The 27921-nt window shown below is 43.9% G+C and overlaps 1 protein-coding gene across 2 annotated transcripts; it reads left to right on the forward strand.

Moving 5' to 3' along the window:
• On the forward strand, positions 1-27760 carry LEPR (leptin receptor). 2 transcript variants are annotated; one of them, XM_069022676.1, is made up of 19 exons: positions 1-62; positions 3510-3568; positions 5780-6073; positions 6999-7116; positions 11501-11706; positions 13578-13723; positions 14422-14566; positions 16190-16486; positions 16640-16754; positions 18940-19139; positions 20601-20752; positions 20979-21138; positions 21221-21303; positions 21830-22046; positions 22780-22962; positions 23498-23593; positions 23969-24071; positions 24688-24763; positions 25815-27760. In XM_069022676.1, exons 2-19 carry the CDS (start codon positions 3529-3531, stop codon positions 26595-26597), a joined length of 3414 nt encoding a protein of 1137 aa, XP_068878777.1. In that variant the 5' UTR covers positions 1-62; positions 3510-3528; the 3' UTR covers positions 26598-27760. The 2 variants fall into 2 exon arrangements, with proteins under 2 accessions (XP_068878777.1, XP_068878778.1); XM_069022677.1 differs by lacking the exons at positions 1-62; positions 3510-3568; positions 5780-6073; positions 6999-7116; positions 11501-11706 and adding an exon at positions 12954-13017.
• The last annotated feature ends 161 nt before the right edge of the window (positions 27761-27921 follow it).

A 27921-nucleotide genomic window follows, 5' to 3' on the forward strand; every position in this document is an offset into this window, starting at 1 on the left:
TGGCAGCGTCACTTCAAGCCGCCGTCACTTCAAGTCGGGACCCCGAGAGCAACGAGAAGCAGGTCGGTGAATTTACTTTTTTTCCCTGCTTTTTTCCCCTCTAATTTCCTGAAACGTCCCCCCTAAGCACAGCCCGCAGCCGGCTCCACATCCCCTCGCAGATCCAGGCGATTTTAGTGTACCCCAGTCAGCCCTTTCCCTCCTTACATTCCCTGAGATTCGTGTCTGAAGGAAAAGAAAAATAAATCTCAGCGAATGTGCGCTGTGAGTCCCTGATGCTGCGGGAGCTGTGATAGAAGAGCACTTTGGAAAGTTAGGGAGTGGTACAGCATTTATAAATTTAGTTTATAATGAACACACTGAGAGCCCTTAACTTCTAAGCGTGCCTGTAACGTGGATATAACCTTTAAGTGCCAAGGAATCCCAGGAGCTCTGCACGTAAGGAAAGACAGATCCACAGCGTGAATGAGGAGTGAGACAAGAGAAACAAGAGAAATTCCACGATCTGGAGAAACTCTGAAGAGTTTGAGACGTTTTGCTGTCGAGTCTTGGGGAAGAGGCTCCACCAGCAGCTTTAGAGCTGGATTTGTAGCTGTGCTTCTGCCCAACTTGGGTTGCCTTTATGAAAGCTTTAATATTAGAAAGCAAAATTATTCTGTTTCTGTTTTGTGTGTACCACTTATTCAGAACTCTTTATTAAGAATGATTGCTAATATACTCAATGGCAAACATATGCAATGAAATTCCATCCTCGGGAAGGTCTTGGCCAAACCAACAGGACTGGAAAGCCCTTAAAGAACAGGTCAGAAGATGCTGTGCATAGACATTATTACTAAAATATTTCTATGCTTTCTAGAGATTTTTAATATTTAAAACCAGCTGTAGTGCAGTGCTTGCAAAAGTCAGGGATGGTTTCTCTGGTTTTCCATGCCCAGTGCAGGTGTTTGTGGGCCCTGCTCATTTCAGGTTGTGCTGAACATGTTTTCCATGCTGATAAACCAGGGGATTTTATGATTTCTCACCTGACCTGTAAATAAAAATGATTTTATTTCGTTGCTCTCCTCCTTGCCTGTCATATCTGCCGTGTTTTGGTTTTAACCCCAACTCTACTTGCTGAGCTATTCTGTGATTCTGTTGGTATGGAATATAGCATTTACGTAAGAAATCAGAAAATTTCTTGTACACAGCAGCAGCAAAATCAGTGGTTTCAGAAAAATTCAAGGTATGTTTGTTAAAAAGGACCTCAATTCCTTCCTTGTGTATGGACACTTCCCCAGCCACAAATAAACCAATTTGTCCTGGCTGTGTTAATTTATTCTCTCCAGGACAGAGCTTACAAGTTTTAATAATTCTCCTTATTGAACTTCCCATTCCCTGTAAATGTTCTTGTAAAACTTGTATTCTTTCTTACACTGGAGTAAGGAATTCTGCCAAGTTCACTGTTCTCACTGGAAAAGATTTTGGGGAATCCTGTCTGCTCCAGCAGTGCATTTATCCTGCCCTGGGATTTATCTGTACATATCTCTTTTTTACCCAATTCTCCTGTAAAGTTTACACAAGGAAGGCTGAACTTTGAACAGAAAAGGGGCTAATTCTAGGATCATGCAGCTTACAGGGCTTTTTGGTCATGTACAGCACTGGTGTTGTTCAGGAATGTTGTTGGAGCCCGGATTGGAAAAACACCTCTGTTAAAACCAGCCTAGGTCGATGTGACAGGGGAGATTCCAAGCTGGGCTGAAATGTGGTTCTGCCTTCTGCTCCAAATATTGTTAAATTAGGGCTGACATCAGAACATCCGATTGCTCTTTATGGTCATTTTTTATAGGAAAATCCCAGAATCATTAAGGTTGGAAAAGCCCTCCAAGACCATCGAGTGCAACCTTGTCCCCAGCCCAGAGCCCTGAGTGCCACCTCCAGCCCTTCCTGGGACACCTCCAGGGATGGGCACTCCAAACCTCCCTGGGCAGCCCCTGCCAAGGCCTGACCACCCTTTCCATGCAGAAATTCTCCCTTAATTTTTTTCACTTCCATCAGGAAATTAAAAAGCCTTTTTCTTCACTAAACTGCATATCATTATAATTTTCCTTCTGTATGGGGTTCTGGGGCTCTCTGGTTGTTTTCTTGTCGGTGTAAATGGGTATTTCATGGGAGAAACTCCAACACCCAGGACCTATGGATAACTTTATATGTTTTGGAAATGGGTGTCCAGTTTTCTTGGAAGTGATCTCTGCCAGTTTCCTGCTGAGAAGTGATTGAAGTATGGACAGGGAATTTTTTGTTGCACCTATAAAAGAGGAATATGGGCTGTTTGTCAGTTTGTCATTAAACCCCTTATAGTGTGAATAATATACATTTATGTCAAATAAACCCTTTAAAAAAGTTTTTTCTTTTACTTCAGTCAGAAATCAGGGAAAATCTAAGTAACTTCAATTATAGGCTCTTGGAAATAATTCCTGCCTGTATCTTTGGGAAATGACAGACCTGATAGCTCCATAATTCCTCTGGCCCTCATGGCTCTCCTGTTAGGAATAAACTAATGGAAGAGGAGCAGGTAAGGTGGGCCACCTACCAGCTGTGCTGAGAGCCAAATTGTCCTCTGAAATAGGGGCTGGGAGAAGCTGAGATTCCCTCTTCAGTTGCTGAAAATGGAGCTTTAAAAGCACCTGGTGGATGGGGAGAAAAGTGGATGGGACTGATTCATCCTGCAGAGCACAGTGCTGGAGAAATTCTGCTCCAGCTGAATTTGTGGGAGAGCAGGGGGAGACAAGGATCTGGAAATTGTAACTTCACTGGGCAGCTGGCTGCTGCTTCAGGTAGATACTGAATATATAAGTATATTTATTTTACAGGACATGCAGCCCCAAAGTGCAAGGCCAGTGCATTACATAACCTTGGCACTGCCTCTTTTGGCTCCATGGATGTTCTCAAGGAAACTGTCCTCAGAAATATTTAAGGAATGGAACACTTTGGAGGGGCTCCCTAACTCGAATTTCTTGCCCTGGCATTTGCTGTCTGACTTGAGCTGTGGATTTTACTCAGCACTCAGTTCTGCTTGACTACAACAGCAGCCAAACTCTCCTCTGTGAAGCTTTAAGTATAAAAATATATTTAGATTTTAACAGAATTTATGTAACTATTGGATGAAAATAAAAAAAGAAAAAAAGTGTCTGAAATGAAAGAACAATAATGAAATGTTGCTGTCAAGTTTAGTGAAGTCTTCACTGTTGAAATGGGTGAGTGATTTTGAGTGTGCTGCACTTGGAAAATTCTGGTTTTTTTCTTCCTTTCCGGCCTGTTCTTCCTTTCCTGCTCTAGAGAGAAGTGTCTCTCCCTGTCCCAGGGTGTTGGAATTAGATGATCTTTAGGTTCCCTTCACATCCCAAACCATTCTGGGATTCCATGATTCTGCTTACAAAGGTGTGAGCCTCAGATGAACTGAGGTGCACTGAAATGAAATAAGAGACTGATCATTACAAGCTTTCCATTAATTTTCTGTGTGTGTTTTTCAGGTCAGCTCTACAAAACAAGATGTGTGGGCAAATCATCCCAACCATGTTTGTGCTGATGGGTAAGTCACTAAAAAATATCCCAGAAACCAGTTTGGGATAACTTTTCAGATCAGGAAACATCAGTAAAAAGTATGTGGTGAGTCCAGGCACATCCAAACAAATGCCCTAGACTGAACTAGAAATTTGTGGGGAACTTGTTTTGTTGCCCTAAATTGTAAGGAAAAACACTATTTCCACCAGAAGTGCAGTTTTTTAGCTCAGTGCAGCCAGGTTTGAGCTCTGCTCCTGGGGGATGCTGCCATTCCTGCTTCCATGGGCACAGGGCTGCCAAAGGGTGCGCAGCTCACTCCAAGTGCTGGATTAATAAACTGCTTTCCTGATTGGGAAATGCCTCAGACAATATTGGCATCTGCTGTGCAGGGACAGCTGGTATTTGCCTTTCTTTTTTCTTTTTTTTATTCTAATAAGAATTATTTAAATACTTCTGATGATGATGCGTAGGGAGAAAGCAGACTCTGTAATCCAGTGAAGTTACTTTGAAAATTTGTGTCATCTTTACAAAATATAAATGAAAAAGATGAAGAAATCATTAGATTTAGGCACCTTTTTATATACATATACACCTTTTTATCTTGCTATCTGTACACTTTAATCCACTCAATATCAAATATTGATATACACCTTTTTATCTTGCTATCTGTATACTTTTATCCACTCAGTATCAAATATTGCATTGTTGACATTCTTTTAAATACCCTTTGTGATCTAAACAGATTGAGTAGCTTTAATTGGAAAACCTGGATGCTCCAGGGAGGTTTCCTGGGATTCAGAGCAGTTTGTCACCATCTGATGGCCCTGTTAGCCCAGCCACACTGCTGCTCTGGGGACAGAACTACAAGTCATGGCTTCCTCTGGGTCATTTTAACTTTATTTTGTCCATTTCTAAAGAAAGGAGCTGAGCACATTTTTGACTTTATAAGATTTAATTAATCCCTGGAGATGATCTGTGATACATGAGGGGGAAGTCTCTGAGAAAAAGAGAGGAGCTGGGGACAGTGTTGCTTCTCTGTCCTGCTCCATGGCACTTGTTTGTCCCTTTTTTAATCGTGGATTATGGCCTGAGAGTCTGTTTGCTCCACTGCCTCCTGCAGGAGGCCTAATGAAGCCGGGATTCACAGAGGCACAAACTCTGTTTCGTGGGAGAGGAGGGAAGAGCAGAGCCCCGCAGGAGTCTGGCAGCACAAAATCCGTGTGGAGAGAAAGCAAAACGCTCTGCAGAATAACACACTGCATCTCCTGGGTTTAACAGCTTTTTTAAAGCTCTTGGCACATATTTGGTATTATTTAGCTCATGCTCTGTGCTATTAATCAAACAGTGCTAGAAATATTCTGGTGTATCTCATTTTGGCTATTGCAAGGCATAGGGCATCAGTTAATTTCTATTTAATGAACTGTTTAAAATTTCTGCCCTTCCTGAGCAAGGAGCTGAATGCGAAGTGCACAAATGACCCCGTGCCTTGCTGCAAGTAGAGCTTTAGTCTTTGAACTCACAGAGTGTTTTACAGGAAGTTGTTTCCTGCTCGTCCTTCTCTGAGCCATTGTGAGCACAGGTCAAGCTATGACTTATCAACAAATGTGCTCAGAGTGGTTTTATTTGGAAGGATCCAAGTCTGATGGGAGAAACGATCATTTTCCTGCCTCTCATTTCCCAGATAATGCCCTGGGGTTGTGCAGTTGCACCCACAGTGATATTGTCCTTTTTTATTTAAGAGTTACAATGGGACTGTGTTTTATATTTAAAACAGGATTATTTTTTTATTGAAATTGAGCTGTTTTAAAAGAGCTGGAGGGAATCTGTTCCAGCACTGCATGGGAAGATGAGGCTCATACCCAGTTTAGGATTCACCTCAGTTCAGGATTTTTGGTTAATAAAAGGCAATTTATCCCAAAGAGATGCTTCACCTGCAATCTTGGCCTTGACCTATTTCAAGAGATTGAGAAAACAGAAGTTTGGGTGTAGTGAGGTTGGGGTAAAAGGCTGGAATCTGTCAGCTGTGACACCAGTCAGAGGGGATGTTTTTAGTAATTTTGTCTTTAGCTAGAGGGGATGTTTTTATTAATTTTGTCTTTACCTCAGGGACCAACCCATGGAAACCACCTGATTTTTACCTAATGTATGCATTTCTCTATGACATCAGCCACTCCCTTTGTACTGTTTGATAATATGAACTTTCTCTGTCATTTCCAATGCTTTCCCTTTATATTTGCAGACTTCCTTCAGATGGCAGCTGCCCATTGCATGGTCCATCCAGTTCCTCCCAGGAACTTCACACTGCCCTGTGTGCAGCTGAATGAGACCTTTCTGAGCCCTTTCTCAGCTGGGAGCTGGTCTGGTCTGAGGAGAGAACTTGGAGCACCCAAAACCAAGCCTTCAATGAATGAAGAAAGTTTTCTGTGTTGCCTTTGGAGTGCCAGCAACATTGGCTGTTCTTTGTACAGAGCAAGCATGCAGGCAAGGAAGTTTATTCCTTCAGAAATAAATATCTCTGCTCCTCAGCAAATAGGTGGGTTTAGCACTCAAGGGCACAAGAAGTTAATTCTTCAAAAAATATTTAGGTTTTTTTGTTGTTTGGGAGGAGAGGGGTGGGTTGGATTAATGGGGATTCACTTCTGTCTCGGGCAGGCAACGCAGAGTGGTAAAATCCTTCCTCAGCGTGGTAAAATCCTTCTTCAATGTGGTAAAATCCTTCCTCAGAATGTAGTGGAAGATGGAGGGAATTGTACAGCAGAGTTTCAAAAGGGGAAGAAAAAGTTGGCTGTCTTTCCAGGGGAATTGTAATTAAAATATAGAGCACTGCATAAGAGGACATAAACCCTGATCTTCAAAGGAGTTTAGACACTGTGAGGAATATTTTAAATATTTTTGGTGGATATGGGCTTTAAACTCCATCAGAAGGCAGGAGAGATGGAGAGCAAATGGCATAATTTCTACATGAATTATGATGCTTTAAATAATAAATATGCAGTAAATATCTGTACATGGATTAGGATCTTTTTTCCCGAGGTTTTTTCCCTCCTCCTGTCTGAGGAACACGGAGCTGGCATTCTGCTGCCAGGAATCTCATTGACCTCAGTAGATAGAATTTCATTTCACACATCCCCAGTACAGCCACACTGAGGCTGTGCCACTTCCCAGGACACAACGACCACCATCAGCTTCATTTTTCTTCACCCTGCAGCCTTGTCCCTAAATCCAGGTAAAAAATATTCCTTCTTTAATCATGACAGTGCAGGACCACATGGATTGCCAGCCTTGGAAGTGTTTAAGGTGCCCAACTCGGATTATTCATAAATATTTTCCCATTTGTGCTGCAGCCTCACCTTCATCAGTATCTGTTCCTTGTCCTCTCTTTGTGAGTGAGTTCTATCCAGTTGTTTTATTTTGTTTTAATACAGCTCAGAAATGTGTAATCCCTTTCTTTTGCCCAGATTGGAGCTGGAATGTGGAATGTAGGATTAGAGGCAAGCTGGACCTGTTAGTTTGTAACCTGCAGCTTTTGAAGCTGGACCTGAGACATGACCTGAAGGTTAATCTTCTATACTCTGGGTAAGTAAGGCTCTGTTAAATTTGCCTGGAAATCTGAAAGCATTTTCTAAAGCAGCAGCATTTCAGCTTCCAGCACGGTGGGAGCTTTAGCTTTGCAGATTTTACTTTGTCCTGTCTAAAAGTAATCCTGGACAATATGGAAAGTTTGTGGTTTTTTGAATGAAAAAGGTTGGAATGGAGAGTCCCCCTTCTCTGTCCTTCCAATGGTTCTTAAAATGTTTTCATGAAATCAGCATTGACTTCTTAAAGTATCTTTGTTGTTAGAATTTCTTAATTTTAAAGTCTTGGGTCTGCTTTTTATTTGCTTTTGACCATAATATTGTTTCTCTTGAAGTAAGTGTGGTACTTCAGTGTAGTACAATGGCAAATGCTGCTCTCATCTCATTGTCACTGTGGTGAATATTCCCTGGAATGCTGAGAGATGGAATCATCCTGGCTGTGGGGTGGGCAGGTCTTGTGTACATTGCTTATCAAAAGATCTGTTTGATTGCATGAAGCCACTCTGTTTCTTCTGAATTGATTTCTGATTTTTTGATAGATTTGAAGGGTTGGTATAAACACCCAGACTTCATTTCCTTGGCAAACAGGAGAAGCTGAAATAGTTGAATTAGCTGAATTTATAGGGGAGGACTTCCTAACCAGCCAGATCCCATTTGGCACAAATCATCCCTGTAGTCAGGGTAGAAACCAAGTGTATTATCCAGGAATAAATATGCTTGTTTAAATATGACATAATATTTTAATCCTATTTTGGTGAAGTGGGTTCCCATTTCCACTGTTCCTCATGACTTTGATTCCCGAAATACCATTCCATGGGTGTTTGTGGGGGAAGCAGCTCTGGCTTTGCTCTGCTCCATCCAGGCTCAGCTGCAATAGGAAAAGCTTTGCCAGTGGTCCCAGTGCAGTAATCTCTATATTGAATTTTTTTGGGATGCCAGCAGATTGGAGCCCCAGCTGGGATGAAGAGGTTCTTTGTGTTAGGAAGGGAATTCAGTAAGTGCCATGCAATTTAGGAGAGCAGGCCCCATGGACTCACCAGAGTCTCTGTTTGATTCCTCTTTGCTGCAAAGATGAGAAACAAAGCAAAACCTTGGAGAACTCATTTCCCTCCCCAGATCCCACATTGCTATTTTCTTTTAGGGTCCCTGTGTTCTGGGGGAAGAGTAGGCACAAGCATTTCAGACTTTGGGAAGGTGACAGCTTTCCCCGTTGGCTCTCTGATACCTTAACATTTTATTCCCGAGCCAAAATACCTTGAAAACATTCCCAGTTTTAAAAATATGCATTCCTGGCATGTGTTTCTCCCTGGGAGTCTGGAGATCCAGCCAGGATTCTCACATACAGGGCAATGCACAAAAATAATGATACAGAGGAACCTACAACACAAAACCTTGGGTCTCTCACAGCTTTTGTTTTTTTCAGCATTAGAGAAGTAACCTCTTATTTACCACATCCACAGTTTTCCTGCTTGGAAATGGTACCAGGGATGGGAATGTTTTGTTCTGCCCATGGCAGGGCTGTGTGAGAGGCTTAAGTAAGGGAGATGATGGGGCTTGGGGGGAGAAAAGGTTATTCCAAAGCTTCGTTTGGCAAGTTGGGTTAATTGTCTACCAAACATCTTCCCAGCTGTGTGATTCCAGGAGTGCTGTAAAGCCCATGGTTAATTCCAGGAGCTGGAACCTTGGTGAGTGCTCCCAGTTTAATTTTGAGCACTGGTTATCATTTGCCCTTTGAGCTCATGAGGCTGCACTCGTATTTTGACTTACTTGAAGTACCTGTGAGGCTCTTCTTCAGTTCTGGGACTAAATTTCCATGCTTTTTAAGGAAAAATCATGCAATTTGCCTCAAGTGCAGCAGTTGTACATTGGGCCTCTTCAGCCAGAGAAAATCAACCTTTCATTAGAGATTTATGAGCTCAGCAGCCCTCAGATCTGCTGCAGTTTAATGGGGCAGCTTCTTCAAATAAGTATTTTTCTGGAGCTACCATCTATCAAAACCACTGGAAAATGTTTATGGAAAGTCCTGGAACCCCCAGACAGCTTTGCTCCATCCATTCCTAATAGAGGCAGTGCTTGAAAAGGAATAATGACAGGAACAGTGACAGCAGGGTTCCAATGGTGACCCTATTTCAGAACCACCTGGTTGGGATGGACCTTCCCTGAAATGAGAGCAAGTGTAGAAATTCATGTAATTCTTCCTAAAATAAGTTTTACTTTTTCTTTTCAATTGCAAGAACAGGATTGAAATCCAGTCAGGACATTTTGCAGCATCTAATTGAAAGAGTCTCCAAGTTCACCATGGGGCCACAGATGCATTTAGCAGGAGAAGCATCACCTTCTGAAGAGGGTTGAATATAAATATAAAACATTTAGGACTTCCTAAATGTTTTTTTCTCCGAGGTTTTCCAAGGTGTTGGCTAAAAGAGCTCTCTGTGACAGGGTTTGGAGTGGAGGAGCCACTGACCTCCTCAGCTTGTGAGGGCTGATAAGTCAGAAGAGGAGCTCTTTAGCACTTTTCTCCCTTTACACTGTTTTTTTTTTGGTGCAGACAATCTCATTTTGATGGTTAAAAATTGAAATATTAGGAATGATGAGGGGCTGGGGTGGTGGTAACCACTTTCCAGTTAGATCAGATCAAAGACATGGTTTGAAGAAAAAATACATGTTTTATGGACTGATTGTGGCTTTTGGAGACCAATAAAATCTTGTGAGCAACAGGAGAAGGCAGGGAAGCTTCAAAGAAAATTCTGCGAAGTCTTTGAAAGGAAATTCAGGAAAAACCAGTGGAGCCACATGTAGAAAAACAAAATGATTCCAAGTAACTGAAAAGCTCTGTGTCTGCCAGATACCATCAGCATAATTCCTGTGTCCCAAAGTCTGGGAGTCCTGGAGAGAATAATTTTAGGAATGTCAGGATTGACTGTCTGGAGCATTAATAAACGTAAACCATACCCTGAAACAGACCTGCTTGGGGTTGTTCCTGCAGAGCACAGAGCTGGGAGGGCAGTGCTGCTGAAATTCCATGATTTTCCAGCCTCAGGGTATCCCAACCCCAAGGTGGATGCACAAAGCTCAGTGAGGGATGAGGGGAGTGGTGCTGGGATGATCCAGGAGTGGTTTCCCTGCAGTCCCAGCCTGTGCTTTGCATGAGCTCTTCCCATCCTCCATAAATCCTCCGTTTTTGACCTTTTCCTCTCTAAGTGGGGCAGGATATGGAAATGGGATTGGTGAATCATGCCCAGTTCCCTGTGCTCTGCACTCAGATAAATGGACCAGATAACAAATGGACTAAACCCCAAAAATAAAGCACCAAATCTTGTCCTTCCCTCTCCTCCAGTGCAGAGATCTCTGCCCTCCCTGAATCTGAGTGTTCCAGTAAGTCATGCCAGCTATTAAACCGTTTGAAAAATGAACCAGAAAAAGGCTCTGATTCTATGAATTTCCATTTCTTTCTCTGAATTAGTAAAACAAAACCCTTACTGGACAGAAATAACTCCAAAATCACTTCAGAACAATTCAAAACAGGAGCTTTTTTTTTTTTTTTTTTTTGGGTGAGGATGAAAAAGTCAAAAGCAGGAAAGAATCCGAGGTGATTGAACTGTCAGGATTTGTCTTGGCTTTGCTGCTGTGAGAAATTTGGCCACAAATTATTTGCACTATTGAATTCCCAGCCTTAGGGAGGCCTTTGTCACTGGATACCTGCAGAGCTCCATCAGTGTGGGTCTCTGGAAGAGCCTGAAGAGTAGAGGTGGGAATGAAGAATCCTCTGGGAACTGCTGGTTCCAAAGATTTAGATGGGAGATTGAGAAGGAATTGTTCCCTGTGAGAGGGGGGAGATCCTGGCACAGGGTGCCCAGAGAAGCTGGGGCTGCCCCTGGATCCCTGGCAGTGTCCAAGGATGGAGCTTGGAGCAGCCTGGGACAGTGGAAGGTGTCCCTGTCCCTGGCAGGGGATTGGAATGGGATGAGATTTAAGGTCTCTCCCATCCCAACCCATTCCATGATTATAATATTCCCTGTAAAGATTAGCTGTAGCAGGAGCTGGAAGGAACATCAAATTGTTTTGATATTATTTCAGTGCCTCAGGAATGGGAAGTAGAAATTCATCTCTTTTGGGATGGCAGGGAGCTGCCATGGGAAGGTAAAACAACATTGTGTGCCTAAAAAAGATCTGGGAATACTTGAAGGGAATTGTGTTCATTAATTGGAAACCATTTAAAAAGGCAGAAGCAGCAAAGTTAAAGCAATAGGTTACAATTACTACTTTTTTACCTTAATTGGTTTTATTTTTTGATCAATAAACCATATCCAGATGGACAAGCCTACTGAGATAGAGAAGAAAACATTTCATTGTTTTGTTCCCTGGTTTGCTTTGTCCCCCTGTAGATCAGAGCTGTCCCAGGGAGCTGCATCCACGAGCTCTCTGCAGGGGACAGTGAGGGTGGCTCGGTGTGACTGCAGGGAGCAGGACACCTGGGAGTGCCCGGTGGCCTCCCCGAGCCTCAACCACACCTACCTCATGTGGCTGGAGATGGTGGCTGCTGGCACAGCCCTGGGGTCCCCTCCGATGTCACTGCAGCCCACGGACATAGGTAAGCAGCCTTTCCCCTGTGTCCATGGAAAACAGCAGCAGCATGGCTCTCCTGGGAAAGGGGGCACAGACAGGACAGGAAAAGCTCCCTAATCCCTGTCTGGGCTCCAGTGCAAACCACACTGAGCGGGGCCCAGGCAGTCAATAAATTGGTTAGTTCTAATTTTTTCCGTTCTAATCAGGACCTCTCTGTGCCCAGGACTGGGCCAGTGGTGGAGCTTTTCTGGCCATGTTGCTGAGGACTTAAATTAAGTTTAAAAAGCTGTTCCAAAAGTTGCTCAGCAAATGCTCCCACCCATTTTCCTGAGCAGCTCTCTGATCCTGATGTTTTCTTCCTCACCCATGCAACCCCAGCGTTTTCCAAGCTGGGAAACATTCCTCTGTGTTTGATCAAGCTCAAACTCTCCTGACATGATGAATTTGATATGTGTTGCTATCCAACATGCCCAGTTATTGCAGATTTGGGCAGATTTCATAAAGGTGGGAGCTGTCAGCTGCAGGCAAAAAAAATTAAAGTTTTATGAACATCTTATTAACTTAAAAACTTGGGAATTTTATGAACTTCCTCCTAACTGATGGGCTCTGCAGACAGAACCAGTTAAAAGTCTCTGGGTGGGCTTGTTTGGAAGATGAGAGGTGGCATTTTTCATCCTGCTGGTTTGAGATGATGCTACAGGAAGAAATTAAAAATTCAGGCTGGAGTCTGCCAGTATTTAAAAATGACATAATGAGTTCGCTCTGCTTAGGGAAGTATGTTTTAGAAATGCATAATATTCATATATGTTCTGCCAAGATTTAGCTCAATTAAAACTATTTTGAATGTAAAACTCTGAATGCTTATGTCATGTGGATTTTATTTGCTTATAGTGGAGCAGGTGGCATCACAACCATCATTATCTGTGTTCAGGAAGTGGGATCTGAATCAGGGAATTGTGATGGAAAAGCCACTGACTTTGTTTGCCTCCTCCCCAATCACTCCCTGCTGGCCTTCATTAAGTTAATTGCTTTGAGATGGTCTAGAAGTAGAAATTAAATAAAGTCTGACTTAGTGTGGTGGATTTACAGTGAAAATAATAAGAGACTTTTGGTATAACTGAGTGAGATTCCAGTAATACCACTTGGAGAGCTGGACACCAGTGCAGATGGAATTTGAAGGGAACATTTGCCCACTGCCCAAGATTTTTGGGGATGTTTTCCCTTCAGCTTTTGCACGTGGTGTTCACCCTGCAGTGGTTTGGAGCGGGATTTTACTCTTCCATGGGAGAAACTTGGCTGCGAATGAGGACAAGGCCAGCCAAGGTCTCAGTAACAGGTAAAAGTAGGGCCTTGATTCCTTGTGATTGTCCAAGGAATGTAATCCTAAGGATTGCCCATCCATTCCCCACTCTGGAGTTCCCTTCATCCTGATGGGACTATCCAAACTCCCCATTTTTACTTTGTCCTAATGCAGCTCTCCTGGAGACGTCCTTTCAGAGCCATAGTCCCTGTGAAAGGATGGGAATATTTAGAAAATCCTTGTGTGCAATCTGAGGCCATTTTAAGGAGCAAATTGATTTTCTCAGCACTCCCATCTCTCACTTCCCCTTTCCCTCTTTTCAGCAAGGCAGGTAAACCAGGGAAGAGTTGTGGCCTGAGGGAAGAAATTCCTGCAGATTTAAGGGAAGTGGGAGGCCAAACAGCATTTCTTGGTAACTGTACCAGTGCCTGGGTGACTTTTGCAGGGGTATTACACATCACTGCCACACAGCAGAGCAGCTCTTGAGAACGGAGTTTAAGAGAACTGAGTTCAGTTCTGAGGGAGAGTTGTGACTCAGTAAAACCCAGCAGTCCTGGGTGAAGCTGGGGCTAAATTGCCAATGAATTTGTGTGCAGTGAAGCCTGAGGCCCCTGTGAACCTGCAGCTGGAGCTGGCTGAGAGGGGCCAGGTGAAGCTCTGCTGGTCCAGCCCCGTGCTGCTGCCATTCCCTCTGCAGCACCAAGTGAGGATCTCTGCTCCCCCGGGACACGGGGAGTGCCAGGTGAGGCAGCGCCGCGTGCTCGCCTTTCCAGGGTGGGGGGCTCTCCCAAATCCCGGGGTTCCCACCACCCTCCTTGCCCTTGGGTTGAGAGTATGGCTGCTCTGGTGGAGCTGGGCTTAGCACGCTGCTTTTTCCTGAGCTGGAAAAGCTGGGAAGCTGGACTGGACATCTGTAAACACTGAGAGAAGCCCCATTTCCTCCTGGGTCTTACAAACAAACTCCCATTTTTCTCCTTGGATGAAATCCTGGATTCTGTGAAGTCTAAACCCATTTTCTTTCAGCATTCTGTATGTTCTCTAAAACATCTACGTTTAATATTTATAAGTTTTGTATAAATAGGGTTCTTTTCTGTTCTACCACGCAAGTGGCTCTGGAATAACAAGCAGCTGTTAATTAGCAATCCATAATGATACAACTTGTTTTCCACAGTTATGCAACTTCTACCACTCTCAGATTGACAGTAAATTTAAAGGAGAAGGCTTTTTAATCCAACTTGCTACCTAAAAACCTAGAAAATCCTTGTGTAGAATATAAGGACATTATCTCCTGTCTCCTAAGGAGTAAATCAATTTACTCAGCGCTGAGCTTAAAGAGAAGGCATGAGGAGAATTCTGACTTTATAGATTATTTGTTTTGCTTCCCTCTGTCTCTTTTCCTGTTTCATTTTACAACAATAATGGATTTTGATAATCCAACAGATGCTTCAGGTTGCTCTGGAAACCTCAGTGGCCATAGACAGTGCCCTACTTGACTCTCCATCCTCAGTGCAAGTGAGGAGCAGGAATCTCCGTGGTCCAGGGTTCTGGAGTGACTGGAGCACACCCTACAACCTCACTTTGGGAGGTAGGACACCTGCAGGCTTTTGGAATAAAACTGATTTCCCAGTTTGTTTAGTGGATTTGGTATTGGAGAACATGAGTTGGGATGAAAAGTCCTGTGGGAGCTTTTCCCCTTCTGGCCTCCCTGGCTGGCTTTGCCTGAGGCTCAGCTCCTCCCCTGTGCCAGGCAGGAGTTAGGGGTTCTGGAGGACACACCTCTGTGGCTGTTACTCCCTCACCAGCCCCTGTTCAGACCCAGAAACAGCTCTTTGCCTCAGAGCTTTTCCATTTCCAATTTCAGTTGGCAGCACTGAACCTCTCCTCAATTCAAGATTTTTCTCCTAATGCTTTCTCTCACCTCTGGTTTTGGTTTTGTAGCTGAACTAAAGGCCCAGAGCAAAATGAAATGTACTTTTTGTATAGTCCAGCTTGGTTCGTAATGCTGAGCCCTGTGCAAAACTGACTTTCTGATTATTTTGTATTTTTCCACGCTCTACTTAAATATTCCCCACCTGGGAATATTTTGGTCTGTGCTGTCACAGGAATTCTCTGAACTCTGTGCTTTTCCTGGGCCTTTACATGGGCACCTGTGCTCTGTGTTAAACTTTTTGTGTTGTGGGCTTAAACCAAGTTCCAAGGAAAGAACTAAATCTTGGAAAAAGAGTTTTTTTCCTAATAAAACCTTCAACAACAGATCCTAAATCTGTTTTACTGCCTGAGAAAGGGAAATTTGGGGGAAATCCTAAAAATCTCTGCCTGGTTCCTCAGTATGGGAAGCAAACCTCACCTTTAAAGGATTTTCAGGCTGGCTTTGGGGTGATCTTTGCAAACAGCTCCGTTCCAGCTCCACCTGTAGCTTCCCTGAATCCCTGAGTGATGGGGGCTGAGTTCACACATCTTTAAATCCTTGGAAAATTCAGTGTCTTTAAGCCTGGATTGCACCACTGCTACAGTTTGGTGTTAATTGCAGTGTAAAACCAGGTTTTGAGACTTTAATCTCCTGCTGACTTTAGGAGGAGGAACAGCAACTCCTGAAAAGATTGATTAATTTTATTATGTTCCCCTTGTGCTGCTGTGTGTTGCTTGCACTGCACCCTCCAGTGATTTTCTGCTCATTTAATTCAAGATTTGCCTGGGGATATTAAAGATTATTTGAATCAGAGTTTAGAAACTTCAGGTGTGGAGGGAGACAGTACAAGGCTCATTTCTGCTCTTGTTCATAGTGATTAAGAAGTAGGAGAGTTAGAAATAAAACTGGATGGTGATAACAATAATAATAATATTTTTCTATTGACAAATGTGTTTATGGTTTTTTTGGTTCAATTTTGAGTCTCAATGGATCTTTTTCACCTTTTTTTTCCTTTTGTGTAGCCTGGGGATATTGAAGATTATTTTAATCAGAGTTTAGAAACTTCAGTTGTGGAGGGAGACAGTCCAAGGCTCATTTCTGCACCTGTAGTTGTTCACAGGGATTAAGAAGTAGGAAAGCTAGAAATACAACTAGAATAATAATAATAATAATAATAATAATAATAATAATAATAATAATAATAATAATAATAATAATTTATTGACAAATGCTCTATGTTTTTTGCTTCAGTTTCAAATCTCAATGGATTCCTTCCCCTTTTCCCCCCTTTTTGTGCAGCTCAAGTCCTGTACTTCCCTCCCAAGACCCTGACCAGTGCTGGCTCCAACATTTCATTTCTGTGCATCTATAAAAACAAAAGCAAGCCTGTAGAGGCCCAGGAGGTGGTTTGGTGGCTGAATTTAGCAGAAGAAATCCCAGCCAGCCAATATTCTCTTGTGAACAATCGTGTAAGCAAAGTTACTCTTTTCAACTTGAAAGCAACCAAACCTAGAGGAAGTTTCTTCTATAACGCTTTGTACTGTTGTCACCAAAGTAGGGAATGTCACCATAGATACGCTGAATTATATGTAGTAGGTAAGATTCCAGAGGATTTTCCATTCTCCTTTTGGGGCATTTTCCTAGTGAGGATGGAATATTTCCATTGAAACTCCATTTATTGCCTTTGGGGTTTTTTTTTGTAGCAACCATTGTGTCTCATTAATTAAGCTTTTAATGTCTTTTAATTAGACATGGATTTTAATATCTCCTGTGAAACTGATGGATACTTAACTAAAATGACTTGCAGATGGTCTGCAAACCCAACCACCTTGCTCCTGGGGAGTTTGCAGTTAAGATATTACAGGTATGGATGGATTTTAATTCTCTTTTTATGCTTGGAAAGCATTCCTCAAAATATTACTGCATCAAAGAATTCTGGATAAATGTACTTATAAAATGAACAGATTCTTTAAGGAGGATTTATTCTGTGTGCAGGCAGAGAACCAGAGATACCTGAGTATGTAACATCATATTTATAAGGTTTTTCAGCATTTTGCAAACTGTTTGGGAGGCAGTTCTCTTCAAGCAGTTTGCTTGCAGCAGTTACAAAAATTATTCCAGTTGCTCTTATCTCCAAGTTGTAAGGAAATAAGGGAAAAGCCCATTCCCAGTGGGAATGTCTGGCCTGGGGGAGCTGTGGAATCCCTGTTCTTGGAGACTCTCAGATCCCAGCTGGATGGGACCCTGGGCAGCTCCATGAGATTTGAATTTAACCCTGCTCTGAGTCTGAGATAGGACTTGAGACCTCCTGAGGTCTCCACTCAGTCTTTGATTTTTCTGTAATTCTGTACTTTTTTTCTTATGTACAGACAGATAAAAATAGAGGATGAAATAAATTCATTCCAAGATGGAAAAAAATCTTGCTTAGAGAATCAAACCTTAGCTCACAAAGGGAATATTGCTTTGTGAGGCAGCAGCTTTGACTGCAGCAATTCCCAGAATCCCAGACTGGTTTGGGTTGGGAGGGACCTCAAAGCTCATCCCATTCCACCCCTGATATATTGAGCTTGAGAGCTTCCTAGAACCACTCAGACAGACAGACAGACAGACAACCCTTCCTGAGACAGAAATCCATAATTGTACTGCTGGGCTGGAGATGCAGAAATTTTGGCAAACAGCTTCCATCAGCTCTGAGGGCCTAATCCTTTGGGAAGTCAGCCTGTCTTCTCTGGTGGAGGTGGACTGGAGATTTGAATTATGCTGGTGCCCAGGTGAATATTTCTCAGGGTTTTGTGGACTAAAGGAATAACTGGAATGCTGGAAAGTTCAAGTGGAGGCTTTTGGGGCAGGATTAATGCCTGGCTGAGTGCCGAGGTAGCTTTTGCTTAAACTGCCTTCACAAATATGGATATAAAGAGTGCACTGCTGGGCAGGGAGCTGGGAATAAACCCCATGCTGCTCATCATGGCTTGTATTCCCACTTCTTCACTGTTCAGGTTTAGCTAAAAATGTAATTTTCTAGTAGGAGGTGATAATGTGTAGATTTGTTAGTGTTCCTGCTCGATCAAACAGTGACATTCACACTGCCTGCAAATCCTTCCCAGATGCTGCCAATCCTTCTTTTTGTTCTTATTTCTGTGGTTATTTGTTCAGAGCAAGACCTGAAAGATGAAAATGCAATCAAATTCCTGCTGCTGTTCCATTTTGGAGCTGGAGTGCAGCGCTGCTGTGCTGTGTGTGATGCTTTGGCTGCTGGGGTTTTGTTTTGCTTGGGTTGTTACTACGTCTTCCTCTGCAGTCGGTGCTGCCAAGAGAAACAGCTCCTGTGGGATCATCCTGCAGGAGCAGGGAATGCCAATCCCAACCTCCAAAGCACCAGGCACTGCTTTAATCCTGGGGACAGCAAGAGGAGACTTCAACCAAGAGTAACTCTGGTGGTTCAGCTGAGCAACACACGCCCTCTCTGGCCCTCTCCTCACAAGTCTGAGGAGAAATCTGAAAACTTCCCACTCCAAGAACGTATCCAGTTCCATTTCATCCAGAATCCAGGGCTCCTCTCTTCTGTTGCCAGCTGTGATAACTGGACATGGGATTTTTAATCCAGAGTTGATGTTTTTATGGGATTTCCATCTCCTGGAGACCTCTCTGGGTCTGACTGGTCTGCGTGGCAGCTTCCCTCTGGTTGCCAGTTGGGATTTTGGGAGTCATTCCCGACTGGAGTCAATTCTTGGCAGATTTGCCATGCTGTGTTTATTGCCAATACCTAAAATGCCACAATTGATGAGGATTTGGAGCTGCTGTACCTGTTGCTTTTTGTCAAACTAAAACTTTTTGCAGTGGGAAGAGCCTTCATGTCCTGCTTTTTCCAGAGCCAAAGCTTTGAGCAGTGACACGGGAGTGTTAATTATCCATTCCGTGCAGATTCAGCTTCAAGATCCAAATAATCCTCAAAATCCCAGGCTGCTTCCAGTGCCACCAGTTCTTTTAATTCCCTCCAGACTTACACTTGCAATGTAGCAACTGAATGTGGTTTTTTCCCCTCTTTTAAGGAGCCAAATTTATTGCTCTGACTTTCCAAGCCCATCTCCAAACTCAGAGGTGAAGGAATGCCATTTGCAGAGGAATCATTCCTACGAGTGCACATTCCAGCCTATTTTCCTTTTGTCTGGATATACCATGTGGATAGAGTTTGAGCACTTCCTGGGAACACTGGAATCCTCCCCAACTTGTGTCATTCCAGCAGATGTGGGTAGGTCGAGATCCATGAATCTCTCTTCCCTTGTGCCCCTGGATTTTCCCTGGTGTAGGGAGAGTACTTTTCCACAGGCTTTAAATAAAAACATGAGAGTTTTGATATTACCTTAAAAAGCAAATTGGATTAAATGTTATTTCCATACATTTAGCTTGGCACAGGAGCAGATTGTAAATGAAACATCCGCTCTTGCCTGTTACTCCCTCTGCAGAAAATGCAAGTGTTATATTGAAAAATGGAGCTTATTTTTAAGGCTTTGGTTATTTAATTTTTCAGACTAATTTGTCTTCAATTAATTAAGTTTCTATTCCAGTACAGTGTATTATTTACGCTGTTATATATCCATTTAAAATCATGGGCACTGCCCATGCTCTTTCCTGCTGCTGCAAAGTTTTGTGACCCACAGAGCACTTTTATTTGGATGAAAACAAGAGGCAGGAGCCCTGTTTGGGTGCACCAAAATGTGCAAATCACCTCTTCTTATCTGCTCTGTGACAGAGCATTCACTGGGCATCTTTTGGGCACAAATGTGAACATAGGTGAGAGCAAACAAGGCAGCTGGACCCCAGAGGTGCTACATTAAATAAGTTAGAGTTACATAATTATGAAATAAATTAGTTAATTAATTATAAAATGCATTTATTATGTGGTGACAACTAATGGAATGATTTATCCTGAATGCAGTGTGCTCTGTTTTGTAGCAAACCAAAACAAACCCGTTCTAGCACCATCCAAAATGAATTTTTTTTTAATTGTTTTTTTTTCTCTTCTTTCACATCTGATTATCCAAAATAAGTTATTCCAACTTGGCTTGCTTAACAGTCATGGGCTTTGGGAGATTCCTGTTCTGGAGGAGCTGGATTTGGGGGGAATTTCCAATTAATAAAATAAACCCATTTCCATTAATCACTGCACAGCTTTACAGGAGCTGCTGCTTTCTGCAGGGCTGACCCCATTACAATAATGGAATTGTGGAATTGCTAAGGTTGGAAAGCCCCTGGAGACCATGGAGTTCAACCATTCCCAGGAGCCAAGGCCACCACTGACCATGTCCCCAAGTGCCACATCCATATGGATTTTAAATCCCTCCTGGAATGGGGACTCAGCACTGCCCTGGGCAGCTGTTCCAATGCCTGACCACCCTTTCCATGGAGAAATTTTCCCAAATATCCAACCTAAACCTCTAAATTTTTTGCCAGGCTCTGTCTTTTGCTCTTTATCCCAGGGCAGGCACCAGCTGCCAGCACCAAAATAATCTGTTTTGCTTTAAATGAAAGTGAAATCTGTGGAAACATCCCATGGATTCTGTGTTTCCAGCACAGTCCTGCTTTCCTTGGAATAGCAGAGGCCGTGTGTTACCTGCCACTCTTGGGACAAGGAAAAGCAATCCATGCTTTGATTTAATGGGAAGTGTCAGTGCAGACACTGCAGTCATTTCTCAATCTTTCCATTTTCCAGTAAAGCCTCTCCCCCCTTCCAACGTGGGAGCAGAACTCACCAGGAATGTGGGGCTGCTGAACGTGAGCTGGACCAAGCCTGTCTTTGCCAACAGGGATCTGACCTTCCAGATCCGCTGGAATGCAGGGAACAGGGAAGAGATTCCATGGCAGGTAGTGTCTGTTTCATTTGGATGGGAGCAGGGATCATTGCATTGCTGGCCTGTACTGTGGAGCTGCTTTTTATGGAATTTATCCATGGAGGAAATCACAGTGTCTAGCAAAGGAATATTCCTCATAACCCCACTTCCTCACTGGATTCATTTTCAGGAATTTTGACTCCAAGAGCTGCCTAAACATCCTCCTGTTCTCACTCAGAATTTTTTGCCTTCTCTCCCAGCTTTATGAAGTCCCAAACTCCACAGGCAGCTCAGCTGTGATAAAAGTTGAACAGCTTTGTGTGGAATACGTGGTGCAGGTGCGGTGCAGGGAATTGGATGGATCTGGATTCTGGAGTGACTGGAGCAGAGCAGCCCAAACCCTCGTGCAGGACATCAGAGGTCTGTGCTTCCAGGGACATCCTGAGGGCTGGGATTTTCCAGACTCAGGTGTGACTGTCCTTCCCAAATTGTTGTTTTGCAGCTCCTTTGCATGGCCCTGAATTTTGGAGAATCATTTCTGAGGATCCAGCAAGGAAGCAGAGGAATGTTACACTCGTGTGGAAGGTGGGAGCAGCTGCATTTGGGGCTTTCCTTTTGATCCTAAATCCAGGTGGAATTGCCAGAAGGGGAGTCTGACATGCACATGAGGCAAACTCAGGCCGTCAGTGCTTGTAGGAATTTGGGATTTGCCTTTTTCTGTGTTCCTGACATTTGCTTGGCTCATCCTCGAGGTGAGAGGTGAATCCTGGTGGTAATTCTGGGTAATTCTGGGATTCCTGTTTGCTCATGTGCTGCTCTGGGGTTTGAACGCTGAAAAATGTGTAAAACAGGGAATTCCTGTGGGAATCCTAAAGTTTGGCTTTCCTTGTCCTTCATTTCCCTTTGCTGGGAAAAGAGGGAATAAGGGTCAGCTCTCAGAGTGGGACACAGGAGATGAAGTCTTTCAAAGGACTCCAGTCCTTGGCTAAAAGGCCAGGAGTCAGAATATCTTCACTGAGTCCTGTTTCCTTAAAATTGGAGCTTCCCAATCAGGGAATCAGGGAGTGGGGAAGGAATTCAGGAATTAATGCCCATTTATTAATTGCTGCAGCCCCTGATGGAGAATCACTCATTGTGCAGCGTGAGCAGATACATCATAAAGCACCAGATCCCAGGAAACCCCTCCTGGGAGGAATATGTGGATCATGGCACCACCTGGTCCTTTCCATGGATTGAGCCAACACACACCATCACCATTTTAGCCATGAATTCTGTTGGAATTTCTGCAGTTAATTCTAATTTAACTCTATCCCAGCAAATGAGCACAGGTAAGAGCAGCAACAAGTGGGATGTGGAAAATGCTGGGAATCCTTGTGATGTTCATGGGGAAAGCTTTCTTTGGGATAAAATTCCCTCTGGTAGGAGAAGGAATTTTTTATGGGGATACATTCAGCACCAACAGAGCTGTTGGAAAACTGAAATTCCCATCATGAAAATCCTGATGATTTTTGGGCTGGGAAATGAGTTGTCTGTCTCTGGGCTGTCTTCCCTTCTCTAATAAAATATAAAGCACTTAATCAAAGAAAAATCCTGCTGGAGAACTGATCTTCCATCTCCTTTGATTTGGGAACACCCAACATTCCTGCTGGGGAATATTTTGTTGTTTCCAGAATGAAATGTGGTCTTGTTTTGGGCTGCCAGGGTACAGAGTCCTCAGACTTCCTTGAGCAGCAATTCCTGCTCAACTTCCTAAGCAGCAGTTCCTGGATTTGGCTGCACTCTGCTGAATTTATTCTGGAGAATTCAGGAGTTGTTAATTTTTTGGTTAAGGGTAATTAAGAAACTGCAGGTGAGAATTGAGATATTTCATGTCTGTAAGAAACTTGATCTTAGTGCTTGGGACTGGTTTAGGGTAACCCAAATTTTGGTGGCTTAAAGAAAAATCTCTCTGCTGCTGTAGCTTTATGATACAGAAGATCATGAGAGTGATAAAGTGGTGAAGCTTTAGCAGTGGTGCAGTTTGTAGGATGTGGATCCCAGATGTTTTTCCTGTTTTCCCAGTGGATGCTGTGCAATCCCTGAGTGCTTACCTGGTGAACAGCACCTGTGTGGTTGTGGTTTGGACTCTGTCCCCCCACATCCCTGGGATAACATCCTTTGTGATTGAGTGGAAGAACCTCAACAAAGAGGAGGAGATGAAATGGCTGCGAGTTCCTCCAAATCTCAGGAAATATTTTATTTATGGTGAGCGTGTTCTTGGAAATAAAATTCATGATGTTAATTGGTGTGGAACAGAAAAATGTAGAATTTCTGAGCTCTGAGCCCTTGTTCCCCCTTCCCGTTTCTAATGACTTTCATTGTAAGGACCAATAAACCAAATTTTGATGCTCATTAGAGGATTGACTGTTGCATTAATAATCAGTTTAACAGAGAGTGAAGCTCTGGAGTGAGTTCATTTTGTGGCAATACAATAAAATTAGTTCTGGAATATTGAACACATCAGCTAATTATTCCAATCAATGTGTGCATTTCCTTTGCATTTTGACTTTATCCTTAGACATTATTGCAGTAGCTCCATAAGGTGTTCATTCCATGACAGAATAATGCTGGATTAATAGTTTTAATCTTGGGATACTGAGGTAGGCATCCATAAAAGATGGATGCATTATTGCCCTCTCTGGGCTGATCTGAACTCGGGTGTGTGACCAGAGCCTCTGTGGAGGGAATTGTTTAAAAGTTGGATGCCAGTGGATTCCAAAGGCTGATCTCCCCTTTCCAGATCACTTTATCCTGATTGAGAAGTACCAGTTCAGCCTGTACCCTGTGTTTGCTGGAGGAGTTGGCAAAGCCAGAGCCACGGATCAGTTTGCCAAAGGTGACTGACAGGATCTTTTTCCGTGTCTTTTATGAAGTCAAAGTGACCTTTAAATGCAAAAGTCTCTGTCTCACCAGAAAAAAAATGTATTAAAGTCATTGTAGTGTACCTACAAACAGTGAACAGGCTTCAGCTTTAATTTGAAAACTCTCTGTGGGCTGAGCTGAGTGAGGGATTAAATTCCTATTTAAAATAATTCCTTTTTGTCTATTTATTCCCAAGGGAAAGGTCTGTCCATGTGCAATAAAACTGTTGCTCAAGGTTGTTTCCCCATCTAAGCTGTTGTTTCTACTGTTTGTTATTTCCCTGTTGCAAACTATTTGCTCACAGACAAATTATTTTGCTGCATTAATAGCTGAACTCCTTTATTTCCAGGTGGATTTGAAACTGGGAATAATGGCAGCCTCCACGTGGTTCTGCCAATTGTTTTTTCCACCTCAGTGTTGCTGCTGGGAACGTTGCTGGTTTCACATCCAAGGTACCTTGTTCCTTGTTATCCAAAGGTCCAGGTGGTGCAGCTGCACTGGTGCCACTCTGCTGAACTGGTGTCACAGAGTTCCAGACTGGTTTGGGTGGGAAGGGACCTTAAATCCCATCCAGTGCCACCCCAGGGACACCTCCCACTGTCCCAGGCTGCTCCCAGCCCCAATGTCCAGCCTGGCCTTGGGCACTGCCAGGGATCCAGGGGCAGCCCCAGCTGCTCTGGGCACCCTGTGCCAGGGCCTGCCCACCCTGCCAGGGAACAATTCCTTCCCAATCTCCCATCCAGCCCTGCCCTCTGGCACTGGGAAGCCATTCCCTGTGTCCTGTCCCTCCATGCCTTGTCCCCAGTCCCTCTCCAGCTCTCCTGGAGCCCCTTTAGGCCCTGTGGGTTGGGCTCATTCAGCACAGACCGTACCCTTTGTATTTTCCCAAACTGCCACCTGGAATGTCCCTTCTTTATGGTTTGGATTAAATTGGGGCCATTGATAATCTCTCAATGATTATTTCATTGCCATAGTGCTGTGGATAAATAAAATTGCAGAGATTCCTTCCCTGCACAGTGCAGCCCCTATGGGAACAGTGCCAACTCCAGCATTTCCCTGCCATTTCAGGATGAAGAAGCTGTTCTGGGAGGACGTTCCCAACCCCAAGAACTGCTCGTGGGCACAAGGAGTTAATTTCCAGCAGGTTTGTGTTTCCCTGGGGCCGCTGCTTTCCCCACCCAGCTCTTGTTCCAGCTCTGTCTGTGTATCTCCAGTGGAAATCCAGCCCTGTTCATTCCATCCAGAGGTTCCCATTTCCCAGGCCTCTGGATTATGCATTGGATGTGGTAAATATCTGCCAGCTCTTCATGAGTGATGTGGCAGAGGTGACAGATGGTGGCCTTTGCCAAAACACCCCTGGCCTTGGCTGTGAGGGGTTTCATCTGCGTTTGCTGTGGTGCCCATGGAGCAGGGGCTGCACTGAGGGAAGGGATACAAACCCCTCCATTAGGGGTAAACCAGGGGCAGCAGGAGGAAAAATGTTATTCTCATTGTTCAAAAGCTCCCTGTTCATTTTGGTGTGGGAAGGTGATGGATTTGTGTGGGACCAATCCCAAATTCAGGGCCCATGTGTCACCAACAGCGAGTCTGGGCTGAGTAGAGCCCAAGAGTTTTACTCTTTAATTTCCCACTACTCCAGGTATTTTGACATTTTCCTCATTATTTTGGCAGCTTCCCTGCTGTAAAACATGGTTTGTTAATGCACAAAAAACCTGGGTTTCTTCTGTTTTGTCTGGAATCCATTAGGAAATACAAGGGAATTTTCCTTGGAGCTCTCGTGCTGCTGTCAGTTCATCCTGGTGGATAATTTACACGTGCATGTATTAGGGAGCAGTAAATCCTGCATTTCTCCCAAATGAAGGTGTTTCTCTGTGTTCAAACAAGCAGCTGGTACTCAGGTGGGAATGCTCCAAACCTCCTATGGAAAGGCTGGATTTGACCTGGATAATCCAGTCCTAGCAGGGAAAGTTACTTAGCTGATGTATCAATGATTAAATCTGTTGAGGAAATTTTGTTGTAGAGGATTTTCAACTATAAATTCTTTAAAAACGATGTGTGAAGTTGATGTGGCAAAATTCCAGGGTCTTGGGAATGACCTTTGGTGTTGGGTTCTGTGATCCATAAAACCAGAGGCTGGATAGGGAAATAAAGCTGTTCCATAATAAATGAGCTTTAAAATCTCTCTTTTCTTCCAGCCTGAAGCTCTGGAGCATCTCTTTGCCAAGCATCCCGAGCCAATGTCATTTGAGCCTCTTCTCCTGGAGGCAGAGATCGTGCTGGAAGACATCAGTGTCACCAAAGCCTTGGGAAAAGAAGAGCCACAGGATTTTTTAGGAATTGATTCCATGTTTCCAACCCCCCAGGAGTCGGAATGTGACTCCGCGTGCTCCAGCAGCCACTTCCAGGGCAGCAGCTTCTCCAGGAGCTCCCAGGATGGAGAAACCACGGCTCAGTGTGACCTCAAATATGCCACTGTCATCAGTAATTCCCAATGCAGTGGCCTTTGCCGACAGAAAACGAACCCAAGGAGTTGTTTTGATAATTGTTTCCTAGCAGAAGATTCCATAGTTTTAGGGGCCTTCTCCAGCGGTGCTTGGGAGGTGGGCAGTGGGGCAGTGGTGGCATTCCCTGGCTCCCCTGGCTGGCAGCCCAGCAGGGCTCTGTCCCTGACTTCCTCAGAGGGATTCTCGGAGCCTTTGGATGACGCTTTCCCAGGCAGCGCTGAGCGGAGCCTGTATTACCTCGGGATAACGTCCCTGCAAAAGGGAGAAAGGGACATTTTCCTGACAGAAAGTTCCAGGGGGATGTGTCAGCTCCAAACCACAGATCTGCTCACGGAGGGGGCGGTTCTCCAGCACATGCCAGCAAATGTCAAGGGGTTTATCCACAGCAGCCTCAAGCCTAAAGCCACTGTTCCCTATGTCCCACAGTTCCGGATGGCTGCATCCAAAGGGCAGGAGGCCACGGAGAAAAAGTGACATAATCATCCCCAAATTCAGTATTCCTGAAGTGTTTCCAGGTGTTGATGCATTCCCCGTTTTTCCTCTCCTGATTTCTCCAGCTTGTTCTGTTTCAGGCTTTACCTGGAGCCCCCAAGGGTAAGAGAGCAGGGAGTGAGCTGATCCAGGGGCTGAAGTATTTATGTGGGGGAAAAGCTGGAATGTGCCATTTCCCTGGGAATGATCTGTGTTGCTGAGTCAGCCTGGATGTGGTTGAAAGGAATGGATCAAGTAGTGAAAGGCTCAGCACTGCAGGAAGAAGAAGAGAATCTGAATTCCTGTGTCTCTGTTAATTGGGCAAAATGATGTATTTAAAATGAAACATCCACATTTTATTGTTGAACACAAGATTCCAAATGGGGCACTTTCAGACTGACCTCTCTTCCCAAGCTCATTCCTAAGATTCCATGGGAGAAAAGACAGGAATTTGATCCAAGGAGCCTGCATTTTTGATTTTGGGGGATCCAACCTGCCTGTATAGCCTTGGAGAAGTCACTTTGCCTCTACAACCCTCAGGTGGGAGGAAAACCAGGTCTGGATTTTCTGGGATAAGCAGGAAAAGAAACCCACGCCTATTTGCAAGCCAAAGCTTTTTTTTTTTTTTAAATTTCCTAGTTCATAAATATTTTTCTACACCTGCCTTTTCAGAGATCTGTTTTGAGGAGACAAGAAGGATGAATTTATTGTGTATTCCAAAGAATAAATTTCTGTCAGACTTCAGAGAGACAAAACCAAAAGGGCAAAACCAATGATAGCAAAAACCAAAGCAAGGATGAATTTAAGCCCAGCTTAACACACACAACCCCACTGCTGGTTTTTGTTAAGCTGCTGACCTAGCTCTTGTGGGGCTGGATGTGACACAGATTTGCTGTTCCGGTTTCCAAAATGTTGTGTGGGGTGAGGAATGAAAACCTGTTTTGTGTTAGGAACCAAAACTTGGCACTGTGATTGGAGAGAAACCTGCAGGTTCCTGTAGCATTCCAGGGGAAAGCTGTGGGGGATGCTGGATTTAGGATTCAGTTCCTGCTGTTGGGAAGGGACAGGAGAGCCCAGTTCTCTGGAGAATGGAGTGATCCTTTAATGGAAGGGTCCAGAAAAATGATTTGGTTGTGTTTGAAGATCATCTTTCCCCAGAAATAAAAAGCTGGTGTTGATTTTAGCCTGCACAGTCCTTTCCCAGTAGTTCCATAAGGACAGGGGGAGCATTAGCCATGGGAATGATGGGCTGAGGGACCAGGGGAGGCTTTCCTGGGAAATGGGAGAATGCAGGAGTTAGGAGATGTGCAGGAGGTCTTCCCTCAGT

The sequence above is a fragment of the Aphelocoma coerulescens genome, chromosome 8, assembly GCF_041296385.1.
Source record: "Aphelocoma coerulescens isolate FSJ_1873_10779 chromosome 8, UR_Acoe_1.0, whole genome shotgun sequence".
NCBI classification, from domain to species: domain Eukaryota; kingdom Metazoa; phylum Chordata; class Aves; order Passeriformes; family Corvidae; genus Aphelocoma; species Aphelocoma coerulescens.

What these genes read in the sequence shown, in the direction of transcription:
- LEPR (XM_069022676.1), top strand. Translation starts at nt 3,529, where the DNA reads ATGTGTGGGCAAATCATCCCAACCATGTTTGTGCTGATGG. An exon ending in ACTGCAGCCCACGGACATAG is followed by an intron (nt 11,707 to 13,577) that starts GTAAGCAGCCTT and finishes ATTTGTGTGCAG; the next exon opens with TGAAGCCTGAGGCCCCTGTG. An exon ending in CGGGACACGGGGAGTGCCAG is followed by an intron (nt 13,724 to 14,421) that starts GTGAGGCAGCGC and finishes ATAATCCAACAG; the next exon opens with ATGCTTCAGGTTGCTCTGGA.